The sequence below is a fragment of the Columba livia genome, chromosome 2, assembly GCF_036013475.1.
Source record: "Columba livia isolate bColLiv1 breed racing homer chromosome 2, bColLiv1.pat.W.v2, whole genome shotgun sequence".
Classification (NCBI taxonomy): domain Eukaryota; kingdom Metazoa; phylum Chordata; class Aves; order Columbiformes; family Columbidae; genus Columba; species Columba livia.
Window position 1 is genome coordinate 30,021,888 of NC_088603.1, and position 18,028 is coordinate 30,039,915.

Here is an 18,028-nt window from a genome sequence, read left to right on the forward strand (position 1 = left end):
AACTGGAACTGCTGCAATTTTTTGGCTGCTCTTCCAAATTTTTTTTTTCTTCTTCACATGGTGAACTATCTAGAGAAAAGTATTTTTGGGAGGCATAGTGCTTTATCAAGTAGGCTCAGCCTCACCAAGTCTTCAGCCCCGGCAGAACAAGGGGAGAAATCTTGGCTGTCAGCTGCGAAACGTTCAGCTGGATCTTGAACAAAGCAGAGCACCCACAGGTTCCCTTTTTTAACAGTGGGGCTAGAGCTTAGGGTGCCTGTACACCTCTGTACACCTCTGTCTGGCAAGTTGATGGCAGGATGCTCACCAAAATGAGAGATGGTAGTAGGTACACATTGTGAAATGGTATCTTTTCCCTCAATAGCTAAATCGTACACCAGACAGCACGAAAAGAAGGCAGGGAAGATACTTAAAAGGATTTCTTAGATGAGGTGCCTTTTAAAACTTTATGCCAGAGAAGATGCTCTCCAGCTGTTCTGTTGCTTTTAGTTCTGTGCCTCTCCCTCCTTACTGAGGCAGCCGTGATCCATGCACAGCTGAACACCTGCAATCTGCTTGTATTAAATTGATAAAATAACCCAGTGGGGAAATCATGAGCCTTAAAATTAAGCCAGGACCTAAACTCAACCCTCTCTGAAATGTAACTTTTTGATAAACTGACAGCATGAGCTGTACCTATCTGTATCCTACCCAAATTAAATCTATCTCCTGCCAACATCAGATGAAAGCAGTGTTTTGCTATAAATTTTATGTTGTAACAACCTGCTAGGGCAAGTAGGAAGTGGGGTTACCCCTTTTTAAGTTGTTGTTGCATGGTGTTGGAAAAAACACCAGTACTATGCTTTCCATTTTCTGAGACCAGGAAATTTAAATAACTTCTGGGCTTCATCTAGAATCTTCAAAAAGATACAAGATTCACCACCCCCAAAAAAATACAAACAAAAATCCTGGCAACACTGAACAAACAAAATAAAGTTACTGGATGGAGAATGAGAGCTGTGCTCTGCCATTCCAATCTGGGGTAAAAAAAGGAGCCCAGCAGCAAGTGCAAGCTATAGAAACTCTCTGTATTCTGATACAAGCAGCTTACAAAAACAGGGCAGATGTGATAATTATATAGGCAATATGAGCAGCCCTTTAACACCTGTAGCTACTGGGTCAGGTCGGCTGTTCTTTGCTTTCTTGCCTTTTTTTTTTTTTTCCTCATTTTAGAATAAAGATAAATTCTCCGTTTGCAGCAAGGGGTGCTGCTTGTATTATAACACTTCTGCAATGCCTTTGGGCACAGACAGAAAAGCTGTGTCGGGTCTGTCTTTTCGGCATGCTAAAAACTAATAAGAGTAATAAATACACAAGAACTCGGCCGGCCTGCACCGGGGCCGCCAGGAGGAGCCGGGGCTGGGAGATGCATCCCGCTGGCCTGAGGGGACCGGCCGCTCCCCTCACCGGGCTCGGCAACGGAGCAGCGGCCGCACCCCCGCCCCGGAAGGGCTGCCGGGCGGGACCGGTCCTGCTCCCACTCCGCCCGCGGGGCCGGGCCGAGCGCGCTATAAAGGCGGCGCGGGGGAGGCAGTGGTGCTGCATTTCGCTATTCGGCATGGCTCCCGACCGGCCGTCGTCGGCTTTCGCCGAGGCTGGGCGGCAGAGCGGGCTGCAGGTGTGGCGCGTAGAGCAGCTGGACCTGGTGCTCGTCCCCCCCAGCCTCCACGGCGACTTCTTCGTGGGGGACGCCTACCTGGTGCTGTACACCGTCCTCCGCCCCTCCGGCACCGCCTACCGCCTCCACTACTGGCTCGGTAGGCAGCGGGGGGCTCGGGTGCTGGTGCTGAAGTGTCTTGCGGCTTCGCTGAGCTCCAGGGTATCGGGAACTGAATTTTTTCTCTCTACAGAAGTGCTGTGTGTGTGCAGCTTCCAAGTTGAGGCGCTTAAATAATATAAGTAGGGCTACGGCCAAGGATCTGGGTGATGCCAAGCCACAGTGCTTCTGATGTGGGGGGGCTACAGGGCTCTGGGCATGAGTGAGAGTGGGGTTTGATAGAAAAGCGAACATTTGCTTGCTTTGCTATGTTGATTTGGAAGAGTACTGAAGGGTTAAAGTCAAGTCTTGGCTGCATCCAAACAAGATTCATGAGTGAAATCCTGCCTTCATTCAGATAAAGAGTTTTCTTGCCTTTGTTTCTACAAGGGCCAACTTTCATCTCAGCCATTTCCCTGTGGCATTGTTGCACCGCTTTGTGCCCACATGTGGCCTTTTTCGGCTAGACTAATTTTGCATTCTGATGATACAGAGATTGGAGGCAAAGGTACCAGGTTTTTTGTAAAACCTCTTCTCTTTAATATCAGTCTGACAGCTTAGTAAACCCCCTCCAAACACTGCAATTGGGCTGATGTCCTTTGCCTTCAACCTTGACTAGCACAGTGTTTACAGCAAAGCAGAGGTCTGACATCAGGATGCATTTTAGGTGACTTCCTCCTCTTCTGGAGATTTCTTGAGACTTCTTTGTCTAGTCACCAAGTCATCCAGCCACAGTGGTTGCTGTGTAGTTGCCTGAAATCTACTACTTTGTTCTTATTTCACCATCCGGTTTGTGTTTGTAGGCAGTTATCTCAGTGAGTGCACATAAAGACACGTCAATGTGTATTAACATTAATGTGTTTGAGTTTCTGTGGTTCTCATTGTATTTTTAGATGCATTGAAAAAGAACAACAGATAAAGCGGTGATTGTTTCTGCATAAATGTTTCAAGCTTGTGTAGTTTTGCATGTGTTACCAGTTATCCAGCTGACATGTGGGACAGTGTCTGTCTCTGACAAGACTATAATCATAGATGGCAGCATAAATTAATTTCTGACAGATGTTCTTATGCCACAGCACTGCTAGTTAACAGCAGGGTTTGGCTATTGAGAGCTTTGTTGATGAAGTTAGAACTATTTACGTAGCAGCTAAGGTATAGTAGGCACCAGGGAAAGATGCAAAGCCTCTTAGTGTCTGGAAGTGAAGTAAATACAGTGACTGATATTTGCACTAATTAAAACCTCTTTGCTGTTGGCTAACGACCTTTAGTTGTACATGCTGATCTATATCTCGTGCTGATGTAGTGATGTCCAGATATTGTGAATAGCTTCAGGTAATCTGTGCACACATTGTTCTTAGTCAGCTGGCAGTGGTGTGGCCAGCTACTGGGAAATCCCTTCCAGCTTGCAAGACATTCCAGTAGTTGAGTGGAGACGCTTAGACACTGCTGAAAGCTTAATAGCAACAGGAGACCAGAACTTCATACAGGTGTATGGGCAAGGGCAGTCACACCCATGGCAAGAATTTGAATCATTCTGGTATTTTTGTTGACTGATTTTCACCACTGTTATATACACCAAACTTTATGCTCATGAGAAAAGGCTTTACAACCTGTGGGTCAGCCAGACCTCAGTAGGTTCCTTCTGAAGACTTTGCATAAGCTGTCTTTGAACAGTTACAGTAGTCATTAGCAGTCAGACTTTAGGATGGGAAGAACTCTTGTGAAATCAGATTGGTGGAAGCCCTACAGACTTTAGACTTGGATACTTACCAAGGCCTTACCATTTGTTGACATGTCCCTACTCCTGCCTGTCAGCTGTGGCATGTGCAATTGTGTGGGTGTCATATGGTGGCTTTGAGTCTGAAAGGATTTTGACTTCACTAAAAAAGTTCCCAAATTCAGAAAAAAGCAGAATGTTGAATTTCATATTATATAGGGGCAAACTTCCACCTAATACCTTGCTTATACCCAAGGGGTTAGAAGGAGGTCTAGACCATGAGAAGGTGTTCTGTGAACTTGATGTGCTGACAGTCTTGTGCTGTGACTGGCATCCTAGGGTTAAAGTGATCAAACAGTTTTTCTATTGGTCTGACAGTTCCTATGTGAAACCTACTGTTTCACCAAATATCTAACATACAGTGAAGTGCTGCCCAGGTTGGATAATTTCTAACAAACTCATTTTGGTGCTGCACTGATGTTGGTATGGCCAAGTAATTGATGTGCATCTGTGTCATGGTAGCTGTATCCATTTTTAACTTTGCTCAGAGATCCTGGCTCAGTTGTCTGAACTGGCACTTGAGGGATGTTGTAGTTGCTAAATTACTAATCCTAAGGGAGGTGTCTCAACTTGAAACTATCACTAGTAGAAACAACATGTATTATGCCAGTATGAGGCTACTTGTGGGAGTAAGACTGGCTATACTCCACTTATCTTTAATAAAATTGTGCATGGTGTTTTTTGACTATTTTTTTAATCCTTGTCCCCAGAGATTAAGACCTGTCCATGTGAACCAGGATATAGTCTGGTAAAAATATTTGTTCTTTTCCTTATATACTTAGGTTTATTTATAGCTGTTTGTGCCTCAGACTGTAAGATGAATCTGTTTTTCATACAAGCTTGAATAACCTACACTGGGATTGATATTCACTTGTGTTGTGTGTGGTTTTGTGTTTATTTTTTTTTTTTAATGGGGAGTCACTGAGTATTTTATTGCATAGCAGCTGTGAGACTGAGCCTGGTAGTGATTCTTATCTCTAAAACTGTTCCAAACCCAGTTTTCTTTGACCCTGAACCCTGTTGTGTAATTGCAAGTAGTCTAAATGATCTCTTCCTAAGGGATATGAATAACTATTTAAAAAAAGAAAATCTGTACCACCATCTTTAAGGTGGTACCCAGGTCTGAGAAAGTATCTGGCCACATAGCAAGTTCTTCTGTCTCTGAATGATGAGGAATTTTTTTTTTTTTTTTTTTTTTTTTTCCAGAGGGTCTTGTGTTACATCCTGCTTTCAGTAATGTTTTTTACCTTTTTTGGTCAGGCCTTGTGCTCTTCTCTTCCCTGTGCCTCCGTTATTCTTTGGATCCCTTCCCTGTTTCATCCTTGCTGTTTCTGGAGGCTTCTATTGCACCTGTGTCCCCTCAAAAGCTGTGGTGGTGGCAGTGGTGACACTGCTCCTGAGAGAAGAACCACTGTTCGGTGGGCAGAAGGGAGTTGTCTTGGGGCATTTGCTCTGCTGGGCCATGAACAAGGTGCTTACCCTCCCTAAGAGAGGAGCGAGGTCACTGATGCTCTTAAGCATCCCTGTCCCCCCTCTCCCATGCTTTATTCTTTCCTAATACCTTATCAGTGGGCTTTCTGTGACACCAATGACTCGCTACACGATGGGGTGACACCAAGACCTCAGTACACACTTCCACCTTCTCCTACAGCCTGTGAAAGTTATATCTGTCTAGAGCTCTGTGGTATTTTTCCACTCAGTCACCTAGAAGCAAGGGAATAGTTAATGTGAGAAGCTGCTCTTGAGAACTGTTACTAGCATGCCCCTCTTACTGAGAAAGAAAAAATACATCCTAAACAGAAGACTTTATCTTTCCTTACTCTTCAAAAGTTCTTGAGAAGCCAGTTGTTTGAGACATTTGATCCTGCTTGTGCTCTTCTTGAAACAATCAATACTGCTGAAAATGTTCACCAAAAATTTGAGCCCATGCTAAAAGCTTTGACTTAATATACAGCCTGCTTTGCAGTGTGATTAGGCCATCAACAGACTAGTTAAGGAGGCCCTTTTGCCACAGTCCTAAGACTAGGCTCATCTCTGAAAGGTACCAAAGTGTGACCTCATGAAGCAAATATCAGAGCCCCAAAGCTGCTTTTCTTTCTGCCCAGCTGTACCAGGCAATTTAATAAGATACCTAAGGAAAATACCATTTGCTTGCATTATAGTGTCAAGAGGACTTTCTTTGAGTTATTTTATCTTTGTGGCTTGGCAAGTTGCTCTTACTGTAAATAGGTTCACCATCTAATCAGCCCTTTGGCCTTCCTTGGCTTTTGCAATTCAGCTCAAAGTCCAAAAATCATTACTATATACTCTTGTCATGCTAAATTCAATTAAAATGCTTTATTGTTCAAAGAGGCTGAGAGAAGACAAACTTGGCTATTGTTCACTTTTTGTTTCCTACGAATGCAGTTCTACAACTTGTTAAGAAATGGTCTGGATGACTGTGTGCTTGGTGGTGAACAAGTTTATGATCTAGTGCTTTGTTGCAACATATATGTGGGCTGCACAACCTGCTGAAGGTTGCGCCTGATGCTCATAGAAACATTTTTTTCCAGAAGAATTCAAAGTTATATAATATTTACTCTTATTTCAGGGAAAGAATGTACCCAGGACGAAAGCACCGCTGCAGCTATTTTCACTGTTCAAATGGATGACTATTTAGGAGGGAAGCCTGTGCAGAGTAGAGAAATCCAAGGATATGAGTCTACCGAGTTTGTGAGCTACTTCAAAGGAGGAATTAAATACAAGGTAAAGAGCCAGCGGTCAAAATGTATTCTGAAACATCATCCCCCAAGTAAAATAAATTTTTTTTTTGCATGTTATGGTAAGTTTAAAAACTTTGTCTTAATGTTCAGTGGTTTTAGATCTATCTATCCTAAACTATAGGAGTCCCAGTACTTGTACAGAAGGCAGCACCTTGTTTACCAGCGTCTCTTCTGACAACTGAAAACAAGTTCCAGTGTTTTATTTTCTTTCCTATGACTCCCAAATCAAGCTGTCCTGAGATTTCATACTTGTGTGTCTAAGGGTGCTCACAGTAGGTGCTCTGTGGTTTGGAGGCAGTACATGTCACAGAAACCATTTCTGTATTGTAGACTGAATCATTTTGTTCAAATGCAGAACCCAATGTGCTTGAGTGGTTAAAAACATGAGCAGACTGGAAAAGACAAAAACCTCACTTTAGTCTAAAAATGGTGCTTTCACAGTCCTACTGCCGTTTTTTAACTTGAGGTAGGTAAAACAAACTTCCAAATACTTTTCATGAAAAAATTATGTTTTAAAAAGCTGTACTGTCAGCTGCTTTGTGTCACTTCCAGAAGCAGACTCTTTGGAAGGAATTTTTCTGAGACATCTGTGCTTTTTAAGAAGAAAGTAATGTATCGCCTGAGAATCTCCCTGTAACAGGAGCTCTGGGGGCCATTGATCAGTCAGCCTTTTTCACATTATGGAGGCTTGTAACTTGTCAGAGTCTACACAACTAATTTGAAGCTTTTAACTCTGCTCGCGTAAGAGAGCTTGACAGTGACCTGCCCACTCTTTTTTCTTCGTAATTTCAAGATACATTTTCTATTTCAACCCAAGATCTGGGTCTCCTGGAGGAGTGCAGAATGCTGTCTCAGAGGCAAATGGCCAAGTCAGTTTACATGAACAAATGTGGCTTAAACTTACACTTTATAGATTGCAAAATCAATAGTTTGGTCTCGCTTTCCCCAGTTTGATGCTCTTTGCTAGATTGCCTCCTAAGCTGCAAATACTCCTTTCAGAAAATTACAGAGCTGCTGTGGAATGACTCCTTCCTGTACACATAACTAGGTACTAAAACCTCCCAAACCTCTGAATTTAAAGAAGTTGTGAAAACTTGTACAGGATCTCCATATTCTTCTGCTTTCTATCAGTCCTTACTTGATGACCTACTGATTTTTGTTCTAACGATGTGGCTCAGCATTACCTTATCCTCTGGATGATGCAGGAGAGTGCAGTAAATCCCGTGCTTTCCCGTTTCCCGTTCATCTGAAAACCCTTTGAAGCCAAGTGATATCTCCATTGTCAGATAGAGGCTCACAACTGAGAGTTCAGTAGCAGCAGTGTTCCCCAAGTCGGCCTGGTCTGTGTTCAGCACTGTTAAACAGTATATTATTTTGGCTCACCTCTCACTGCATAAGCTGTTGTGATTTATTTTTTTTTTAATCTTTTTTCCTCTGCTAGCTCCTCAGCTGTAGTAAGAGGGTAAATTTGCAGAAATTAAATGGAAATAAAGCTTGCTGCTTTGTTTTTGTTTCATTCAGGCAGGTGGTGTTGCATCTGGATTTAATCACGTTGTTACTAATGATCTGAGTGCTAAGAGGCTTCTGCATATCAAGGGCCGGAGAGTTGTAAGAGCTACAGAAGTTCCCCTGGCTTGGACCAGCTTCAATAGAGGAGATTGTTTCATTATTGACCTCGGAACTGTAAGTCTTTCTTAGAGTTAAACACACTGCAAAGTAGAGATGCAGCATCCCTTTAAAGGTCTGAATCATATGCTAAAATGCACAACTGATTTTGTCATTTGCGCAAACTGACAGAAAGAATCTGTTTTAGAAACTCAGTTCTATCATTTTGACCCCACTTCGAAAGGTCAAAATTGCCCTAAATGTTTTCTGAAGTATGCACAGATTATCCTTCTGGAAATGGTTCTCTTTCCCACTCAAGATATTGAGATTTTTTACTACTGATGTTTGAACAGTAAGCTGTTCATGGTTAATTTTGTCCATCCTTGACACTATCTGCCAGCTGAATGGAATCAGCGCTGAGGTTCAGAGCAGAACACAGGTTGGACCTTTCTCTTAAGAGCATTTCTTCATAAAACTTCGATTGTGAAAATTCACTCTAAAGAAATAGATGCAAAAGAAGTTGTCATAGTAAACTTGTCATACAATGAGTTATAAAACTACTTGAGTATTTCAAGCGATCACTTGAGAAGCAATCCCACACTTCAAGGCTTTCTGCTGAAAGCAAGTAGAGGGACAGACTTAGCACAGATGCATCTGGACAGATAATTTTGCTTGCATCAGATGGCTTAAAGTATTGTATGTTCACCTTAGTATCAAAAAGTCTTAAAATGAATTCTAAAAGTGGTAGCTGGGATGTAGTCCACACTAGTTAGATGCTAGTTAGCAGTCTGAAATTATTCTACTGCCTGATATGCTTGCACATAAAATTAAGAGCATATGAAAGAAAACAGTTTATCAGCAAGGCAGCAACTGTAGTTGATCTTAACTGTGTTCTTCATAAGGAAGTGGTCAGCTTCTTCACCAAGATTTCAGAGAAGAGTTCTCTGTTCTGTTTAAAAGAGGAGCTACTCTGAACTCATGTTATAGGTTTGGCTGTTTCTTCTGAAAAGCATCCCCTGGTGTGGTAATATCAAGTGTCTGTGTTGATTATGCCTATTAGCATTTTATCATGCTTAGCAGCCTTCAGAAAGAACATCAACCAGTGTTTTCTGAACTTAATCCCACTCCTCTTATGGCATGGTGGTCTAATCATCTGAAACCGCCAAGTGATCAGTATCCAAACATCTCTCTCTGTCACTTTGTATTTAGGGTGCACAGAAGACTCAAATCATCACTCAGATAATCTATTCTCTTTCAGAGTTAACCCATGGGAGGTGGGAAAGCTGGAACTAAACACTGATAGAAAGCACTGCTTTTGCTGTCAGGTTGTCACATGGCCTGAGTTTTCTGGTTTGGAGTTAATTTCCCATGGACACCCAGTAGAACTGGATGTACTCCATTAATTTGACTTGTACTGACCCTTACTGTGCTGCAGTTACCCAGTTCACCTAAAATTCTTACTTGGGTCACACTGCAGACATGACAATGACACTGATGAAACACATTTCGGTGGTTAGTGGTGCTATGTGTATAGTTTGGGTTTCATCCCTTTTGATGACATTTGTTGAGAGCAGAGCACTGTCACTAAGCAATTGAAATGTAATACTACTTTAGAGTCTTGGTTTCTAACACTGACCACACATTGTGAGCCTTTTTTTGGTATGAAATCACTGTGGTTTCTGATTTCCTGTTTGACAAGATGGAGGTCAAGCAGTGATGCAACCTTGTGCCTTTGTAAGAAGATGTGCGCAACATCTAGATCTCTTTACCATTCTATAGGAAATGTCAGTTGAATCACATGACCAATAAGAGTTCTTGGTCTTCTCATATCAGTGGTATACAAGGGATGGGTTTTCTTGGATGTATTAACAATTAAGGAAAAAAGTGTTTCAGCATCCAGACATTTGTAGTCATTTCATCAGAGGTTATGTAAACCACACCTTTCTTGTGGGAAATTAAAAGGCAATGTGTGACATCCTTCAAGATGTAGAAAGTAAGTCTAGTGAAGTGCCTATAGAGAACCAAAAGTGCTAGAAAACAGTCATGGTGGAAATCTTGAGCAAGTTTTAAAAGAACTATATTTCAAGCTGAAGTAAGATTGACATTATCCATGACTAGAGGTCCACTGTAAATATGCGAGTCTTTACAGAAGCTCCTAATTGAATGTAGGGGTACTAAAAAAAAAAAAAAAAAAAAAAAAAAAAAAAAAAAAAAAAAAAAATCTCAAGTAGATTACTTGATAATTGAAACAAAATGAATCGTAAATAGGGTTGCCTTGAGTCTTGGGATTCATTGCAGGGCACTGCTAAGTCATTGTCTGAAAATAATGGGCAGTAGTTGAATAAAAACATGAGCTTATGGTTTGTGCTTTTTAAATTTTTGTAGCATGTCAAATAAGATGAATTTCCAAGGCTTACTTACCTCAGTCTCTTAGCTAACTAGAAGGATCGTCTCCATGTCACTGCAAAACTGCTTGTGCCAGTCCATTTCCTGTTACATTTCATCAAGCTATTTATCTAATATAATGAACAATCATTGCAGTTTTCCCACTGAGCTCAATTACAGCAGTATTTTAAACCTGTGGTTTGAACAGATAGAGAAAATTCAGAACAGCAATAATTATGAGGAATAAATCATTGAAGTCAAAGGTTTCCCTCCTGGTGATGATGCCGTAAGTTGAAAGTGTTGCTGTGCATTTCCAGCTAGGTTCACACATTTACAGTTCACGTTCTGGTGGTTACCTTATACCTAGATATGTTACTAAACCACATTTACAGCACTTCAAACGTCCTGCTCGGGTCGTACTTTGCCTCCTTTGACCTCTCTAGACTGGAACAGCAAATAGCTGCAGATGGTAGAGAAAACTCTGTCTTTGATATGAAGGCAGTCATTAGCTTTGGGTAATGGGCAAAGACCTTTTATTCAAACAATCTTCTGTAAGACCATGACATAAGTGCTGTGATCAACAGACTGATGTTCCAATGCAGTGAGTGGTCCAGGAGGATGCCCTGGGTGCCCGACCCAGATTTATGATTTTTTTTTTTTTTTTTTTAAACAAGAGATCTCCATGACACCTCCTTTATGATCCTGGGGATCTCCCTGTGAGCAAGCCTTTAGGACAGGGAAGGCAAGTGCAAGACATTTGCTGAAAATGCTTTGTGCAGGCCTGGAGTAAAGCACACCTTACCTTCTCAGGTACTGTCCTGACATAGCTGTGCTCGAGCCCTCCCAGAAGCCATGGTGGTCTACCACACTTCCCATCCCATCCTTTTGGCTGGAAGGTGCTGAGCTCTTCTTGATGTCTCATCTGAGAGGCACCAGGACAGGTCTGGCAGTTCTTGGTGGCCATAAACTGTCTGGCCTTGCTCTGTGCTGTCCCCTTTATCTCCAGATGCAGGTCTCCCTGCATCACCCCATCCTTCAGCCAACTCCCCTTAGCCACATCCCTCTTTCTTCCTCCATCACCAAGACAAATTCTCAAAACAGTAAGGAGCATGAGAAGGCATGGAAAATGACTATGGAAGGAAAAACATTAATCATTGTGCCATTCACTGAATAGCATACACAGTGTTTCCCAGGCTATTTTAGTATTATCTGGATGCATATGTTAATGCAGCTATATATGGGTATTTCTGGTAAGATGTGCTAAAGACTTTAATATCTTTCTGTCAATTTTCTTAGTGATTGGTTTAAAGTGGGAAAGAAACATCAGTGTTGTGAAATTCAGCCTACATACATTGGTGTACACTGATGTGCAAAATGTGAAGGTTGAGATATGTTGATAATTTGGGTAGCTATCAAAGCGTGAAGCAGAAATAATGGGAGTAGCAATACAGCAAAAAAACCAACATGAAATAATCAGCTGATTTTATTGAAAGCTTCTCAACTCAGCCTTCATGCAGCAGAGCTTCCCAAACTGTCTAAAGTTGTATCCTGACTGACTAGCAAAAATATTCTATATGCATGTGTTTAGATAGAGCTTAGTATCAATAAAATGTAAGAGCTGGTTCTCTCTGGCTGACTTGCCTCTGGATGGGAGGCAGCAGTAGCTCTATGAGCCAAGTGATGGTAGAGCACAGGGAGAGGGCTGCATACTCTTTGGCCTTCTGGAAGAAATTAGGAGACAGTTAATAAAATAAGGATGTGGGATGTGTGATATGTACCAAGCACTTCTGAGCTTGGGCCTGATTGAGGCTGGGAAGTTTTGTCAGTACAATCAACGTTCTGCTGAGGAAATGTTACTGTTCTTCCCAAAGAAGAATGCAGATGGTGAGGTGATAACTGTATGAAGTTAAGACTTACCGTTAAATGCACTTAATTGTCCAGCTTTCCCATTCCTATAGTGATGCTTATAAACTGATTTATAAACAGCCAAGAGGTTGCTGGTTTGCAATTTAAGAGCCTGCTGTGTGCTTATTATAAAAACAACTTGTGCCATCCAACAATCAATGTATGTACTTCTTAAGGGCTCCATGAATCACAAGTGTGAATTATGATGTTAGAACCCAAAAGTATGAGACTGAATAAAGCTGTTGTGATTATGTATTTGTTAGTATGCTCCTACTTGAACCCCTGACATAATAGATATGTCAAAAGGAAAAAGACTGCTGTCTTGCACAAAGATGCTAGGAAAAAATATATAATGCAAAAAGGCTGGCTTTGTAATGACAGCATCTTATCATAAAAACTGTTAACTTTCTATAGATTAAATTATATTTTCAAAAGTTAATTAACTTCTGCTTTTTAACAGTAAAGGACCAAGAGGACAGATACTTGCTTTATGATTATGACTATGGGGTATGATTCAGCATCACATTGTAACCTTGAGCATAGTTGTAGTTTTACTTGCTTCTACAATCTTCCTGCCTCTTGCCTGCACTATCTCTTCTAAGTGGCTTTGCTTCTCTTCCTTTAGAGAAACCATGATCAGCATATTAATTGCTGTAATAAAGTTACTGTTTGGGTATAAACAGGACTGGAAGACCACATTCTTGCATTTTGGGAGTTCATCGCTGTAAGTTTCTCCTTCTAGTTGCTTTCCCTGGCACTGACAACCAACTAGTCATGTCCTTTTTCTGTGTTTTTCATTCACATGTTTCTCCTACAACTAACCTCTTCCCCAGTTTGCCCCAACTAAGGGTTAAATTGTTGCTCATGCTGTAGCAGGGAGTTGACAAACAAGTAGCAGAGCTTGAACTAAACTGCTTTAGTTCTTTATTAACTTTATGGACTTGTTAACAACTTAAAAATGTGATTATCTCTATGCACAGTGTATCTTAGTAAGAGAGCATCTCATTTTTCTGTGAATCTATGAACCAATTGTATTTACAGGTCCAGTGGTGTGAACTCCAGTATTCTGGAAATTGTTATAGTTCCAAAGTCATCAAATGGAGAAAAATAAATACTAAGCCTTTTTTTCCCACCCACTTCAGAGTATGTAGCTTTCCTTGATACTCTATGGACTGGAAAGCTTCCCCTCACCCCACTCATCTGCAGAAAAGTGGCTGAAACAGAGACCATCCTTAAAGCCTCAGAAGGACAGGACATATACCTATTCTCAAGGATTCAGTTAGGTTACTTTTCTCCCTGATGCTGTAGGACATCCAGATGTTTTGTTGCTTGAGTTGCTATTACTTAGAATGAATGTCTTGATACAACAGCCTTTAATCCACAGTGGTATAGCAACAGCTGTTCCCACAATATACTGGCAAAACAGGTGTGAGGGGGGAAAATTAATGTAGTAAGTGTATGATTCTGGTACATATGACTCATTTTACTCTGTAAGTTTGCTCCAGTTGAATCAAATAGGAGACTCCAAGACTGATTACAATGACACCATTATAATCATACCAGGGCCAGGCTCGTGGTGGCCTCAGCAGAATTCTGCCTGAGTGAATTCAGAGTTTGTTTTGGATTATCAAAACTCTACAACTTTCAATGGTTCACTGTATTACAGTTTTATTAAATGCAAAAGGCAGGTTTGAATATGTGAAATGATTTTTTTTTTAAATTTTCTATCCCTATATCAAGAATTCAACTGTCAAGACAATAAAAGCATTGAATAATTTAAGGTGAAAAATGTTTCCAGAAGCCTATATTAAGCTTGGTCAAGCCAAACATTCTTATCATTATGTATGTCAGTTCCTAAAAAACTGAATGTCAGTGGACTATCAAAGTGTTGTATTGTAGTCACTTTTATTCAGTTTTACTATTTGCTTACTTTGGACTTTTTCTTGATTTAGCACTCTTCTTTTAAGGAAAAAAAAAAAAAAAACCAAACAACTCCACACTCTTGCTTTAGGGCTTTCCATTTAGTTACCAATTAGTTTCCATTTAGTTTTGGTGTTTGAATTATAGACATCAGGGAAATGTGCCGTTGTTTGACAAATACCTCTATGGAGAACCGAAGGTACTCAGACGAAAGTCCTCAGAAGGACTTCTGTTGTTTGCAGTTAATGTAAAAGATTTTTCAATGTCTATTTGTATTTTCTATTGGCGTTTTCCTTTAAATCTCTTAACATTAAGAGATGAGACTTTAACAAATAACAGTTTCAGCTAAAATTAACTCTTGCCTTATCAGAACATCTGTTTATTAATGACCATGAAGAGAATGGAGTATCAGATGAGTGCATACCAATTACCTTGGAAAAAAAAAACCACAGAACCATGATAGGATACGTATAAAAGCTTTGCCAATATTTAGCACATGTTCAATCTGTCTCTAGCTTTGCAAGTTGTTGTTTTTTTCTCCTTCCTTTGAGAAGTGGTATCATTGGCTCACTCACACATGTGTACTAGGAGCACAAGCTCCTTTGGGTGTTCCTGCACCACAGCTCCTCCTGACCCACCTTTCTTTACAAGCCTTGTTGGCCTTTCTTCTACCTGCTCACTGTGAAACCACTGCAGTGGCTTTCTGTGATGTGGTTTTTTTTTTTGCCCAGGCTCTAATCAGATCCTGCCTAACAAACAGAAGCAGCTAAGCCCAAGAGAAGAAAGGAATTAAGGCAGTAATTACAAACGTTCTCTTGCTTTTAGCTCTTTTGTGCGAGTTGTGAGAGTAAAAAGAATGTGTTATGGTGTTTCCCATGAGTGAGAGGGTTTAGCTGAAGGTCTTTTTGCTCTAAGCCCCTGTGTTTCACAGCCATGCCTCAGTAGCTAGTGTTGTGGTTTAGAGGAGCAGAGGACAACATCCAGACTGACATACATTAAGTCAGCATAAGCTGTAACATGTTGACATGACACCATCCACACTATAGATTTAGTGGACTCTTAACTAAGAGTGGTAATTTTTTTAATTGAGGTGCAATTACATTCTGGGAGCATGTTCTGGTGTAGGTACAGGCAAAGGTGAACAGGTCTAGGGTGCATCAGGGCCTGCCAACAAAGAATATAGGCACACCAGCTTGTGATACTTGGCTTAAAGTCTTTCCTTAATGGAAGCTTAAACTTTTAGTTTTATATCTTAAGATTACTGAGACTTAAAACATTTAAAACACTTCTGTATTTTCTACCAAAATTGAAGTTTTGCAACAAATTTGCTTCAAATAGAGTTTTGAAACCTCTTTAATTCATTTAGCTTTTTAATGTCTCTTTATATAAGAGAATGCAAACCAGCAGTTACAGTATGGGCTTGGAAATTAATAGGTACTTCAATAAAGACATAGGATTAAAACACTTATATGTTAAAGACATGTTTAACTAGAACAAAATTGTGAGCTCTTCACTGATGTAAGCTTCTTGGTCTTGCTTTTTTAGTCCTGGCTAAAATTGACAGGAAAAACACCAGGACACTGAGTATATTTTCATATGCCTCCAAACTGAGCAGGCTGCCAGTTTAATACAGAGGTGGCTGTGTGCTAGAAAGGGAAATTTGTTTTTTATGTCACATCTGAAATAAGCACTTTTTTTTTTCCCTTTTCTTGCTCTATGTGCCGTTTGGGGCTGGAGCAGGAATGCAGGAGGTTTGTGTTCATAATCCCTCTCTATACAGGGAAAAGTGGCAAGGTACTAGAATTACACAAGCCATACATAATCATTCTGCCACAGACTATAGTGTTGGGTCATTTTTAATGTGCTGTAGAAATCTCATGTGACTTGCTCAAGGTCACTCTGCAAGCCAAAAGTTATCAGGAATAAAAGCAGTGAATCCTGCTGCTCTGTAACTAGAAGACCAAACCGCATCCCCCAGAATGTGCAGATGAGGGAAGACCTCGCTATGACCGCCATGTGTGTGGCACAGACCTGATTTCCCTTCCCCACCTCACTCAGAAACTCCAGGGTGGTCACTGTGATTATCCATGATAACATTTTCTCACTCTCGGCTGCTAATTGTTCCACTGTGATTCAACAAGTATATCGATATCAACAACAATTGATACCAGGTAGCAGAATAGCTCTCTTCCCTGGTCTGTCACACTCTGTTAAATAAATTAGAAAATAAACAAATACTGCTAGTACAAACTTCTGAAAATAAACTGGGTTTGGCACAGGAATTACTGATGAATGAAGTTCCTATTTTTTTTTTTGAGGGGAGTGAACACTGAAGTCTATTTTCATTTTAATGGAAACATTTTTGTCAGTCTGCCAATTCAAAATAAGGTTAGCAAAACAACCCTAAAAATAGTGAAGGTGTAGTACAGCTAAGAAATTGTGAAAGCACTGAGTGAGCAAAAGCTAAATACCATATTATGGCCTGACCTGAGCACTTTATAAATGTCTAAAAATAAATAGATGAAAAATATAACTCAGAAGCTCAGTGGTCTGTTAGACACAGTTAGATAACTAGCTGACTCTATTTCAGGTAAATCCAGATCAAAATTATTAGCCTTGTCTGGAAATGGCTTTAATTTTTAAAATCTCTTTTTCTGGTTTTTAAGTGTTAAAAACCTAATCTGTCTGGAGATTGAAATGGTTAAGTTCTATCAGTAAGACAAACTTGTAAATATCCAGCTGAACTTCTCCCATGAGTCCTCAAAACTGAGATACATTTTAAAATCATTCAGAAGGTGATTTTACTTCAGATGAGAAAATTAACTAAATCTGAGCTACTGAAGGGTTGTGGCACTGAATGCTTAAGATATTTCTTTACTGCTCATAGTAAATACAGTTAAAGATACACTTTGGGACACTTTCATGACTTGTGGCTGCTCGCTTCCTTCTATTAATATACACAGTACATGAAGTTTAGCTTTCAGGGTTTTAATAAGAAAACTGTATTTATTCTCTAGTGCTGAAAATAATCTTGTTTCTCTAGCTTTTAAATTGACCATTTTTTCAAATAACCCAGGAAGATGTAACTTATAGGATTGGTATGGCTCATCCATGTGAAGTCTAGATCAAGGATGTTTTCCAACACTGCTTGTTGATTCAGGTTTTTCATTTGGCAGTGGAAAACCTTATCACACAAGGTTTCTGAAGGTTAAAGCTAACAAAATTGCACGTACATTTATTTTAGTTTAGAAAGAAGTATTTAAGCCACATTATTTTGTGGGAATGTTTCTGTAGTTTAAGAAGGTGGACTCCATAAGGAAAATAATGAAGTCTGCGAATCAAAAAATCTGAAATCTATTACTGTAGATTTTTAAAGGTCCTTCTCCTTTCTCAGGCTGATTTGAAGCCCAGAGCCAGTGGACAGTAGGAGAGCTCAGTTTAGTCACTTGCTGACTGAAGGCAAAGTGGGAGAATACACTGAATGCAGAGTAGCCAGGGCACGCTGTGCAGTTGGACCTTCAGGAGATGCGAAGAATATGTGACTTTATTATCTGAGAAGTAAAGGTCTTTGCAGTGACAATTTAAGTCTCACAGTATCCTTTGTGGTTAGTATAGTAAATACTGTTCATTTTGTAGATGAGAATACTTGTCTGAAGTTGTATGGCAAGTTACCAAAAAAAAAAAAACCAACCAAACAAGAAAAGGCTGACATGGACAACTGAAACTGAACTTTTAACCTTTCTGAATGAGTAATCTCTATGAATTGCAGCATATAAACTGAGATAAGGCATTAGCTGCCTAACCTCTTCAGCTAATTCTCTCTATATGGTGTCTTCACCTTCCTTTCTGCTTCTGTAGACTGTGGGAAATAAAGACTTC

General features: G+C 40.3%; 1 protein-coding gene across 3 annotated transcripts in view; it reads left to right on the forward strand.

The window, feature by feature from the left end:
* The window catches only part of SCIN (scinderin), a 71,476-nt gene that overhangs the window by 19,521 nt on the left and 33,927 nt on the right, over positions 1 to 18,028 (forward strand). For 2 of the 3 annotated variants that reach the window (XM_065051184.1, XM_065051185.1), the window contains 2 exons: positions 6,163 to 6,317; positions 7,856 to 8,017. In XM_065051184.1, the coding sequence (XP_064907256.1) occupies positions 6,216 to 6,317; positions 7,856 to 8,017 (264 nt within the window). In that variant the 5' untranslated portion in view covers positions 6,163 to 6,215. Of the gene's footprint in view, positions 1 to 1,501; positions 1,797 to 6,162; positions 6,318 to 7,855; positions 8,018 to 18,028 lie in introns of those variants that run through there. The other variant, XM_065051183.1, reaches the window with a different exon arrangement.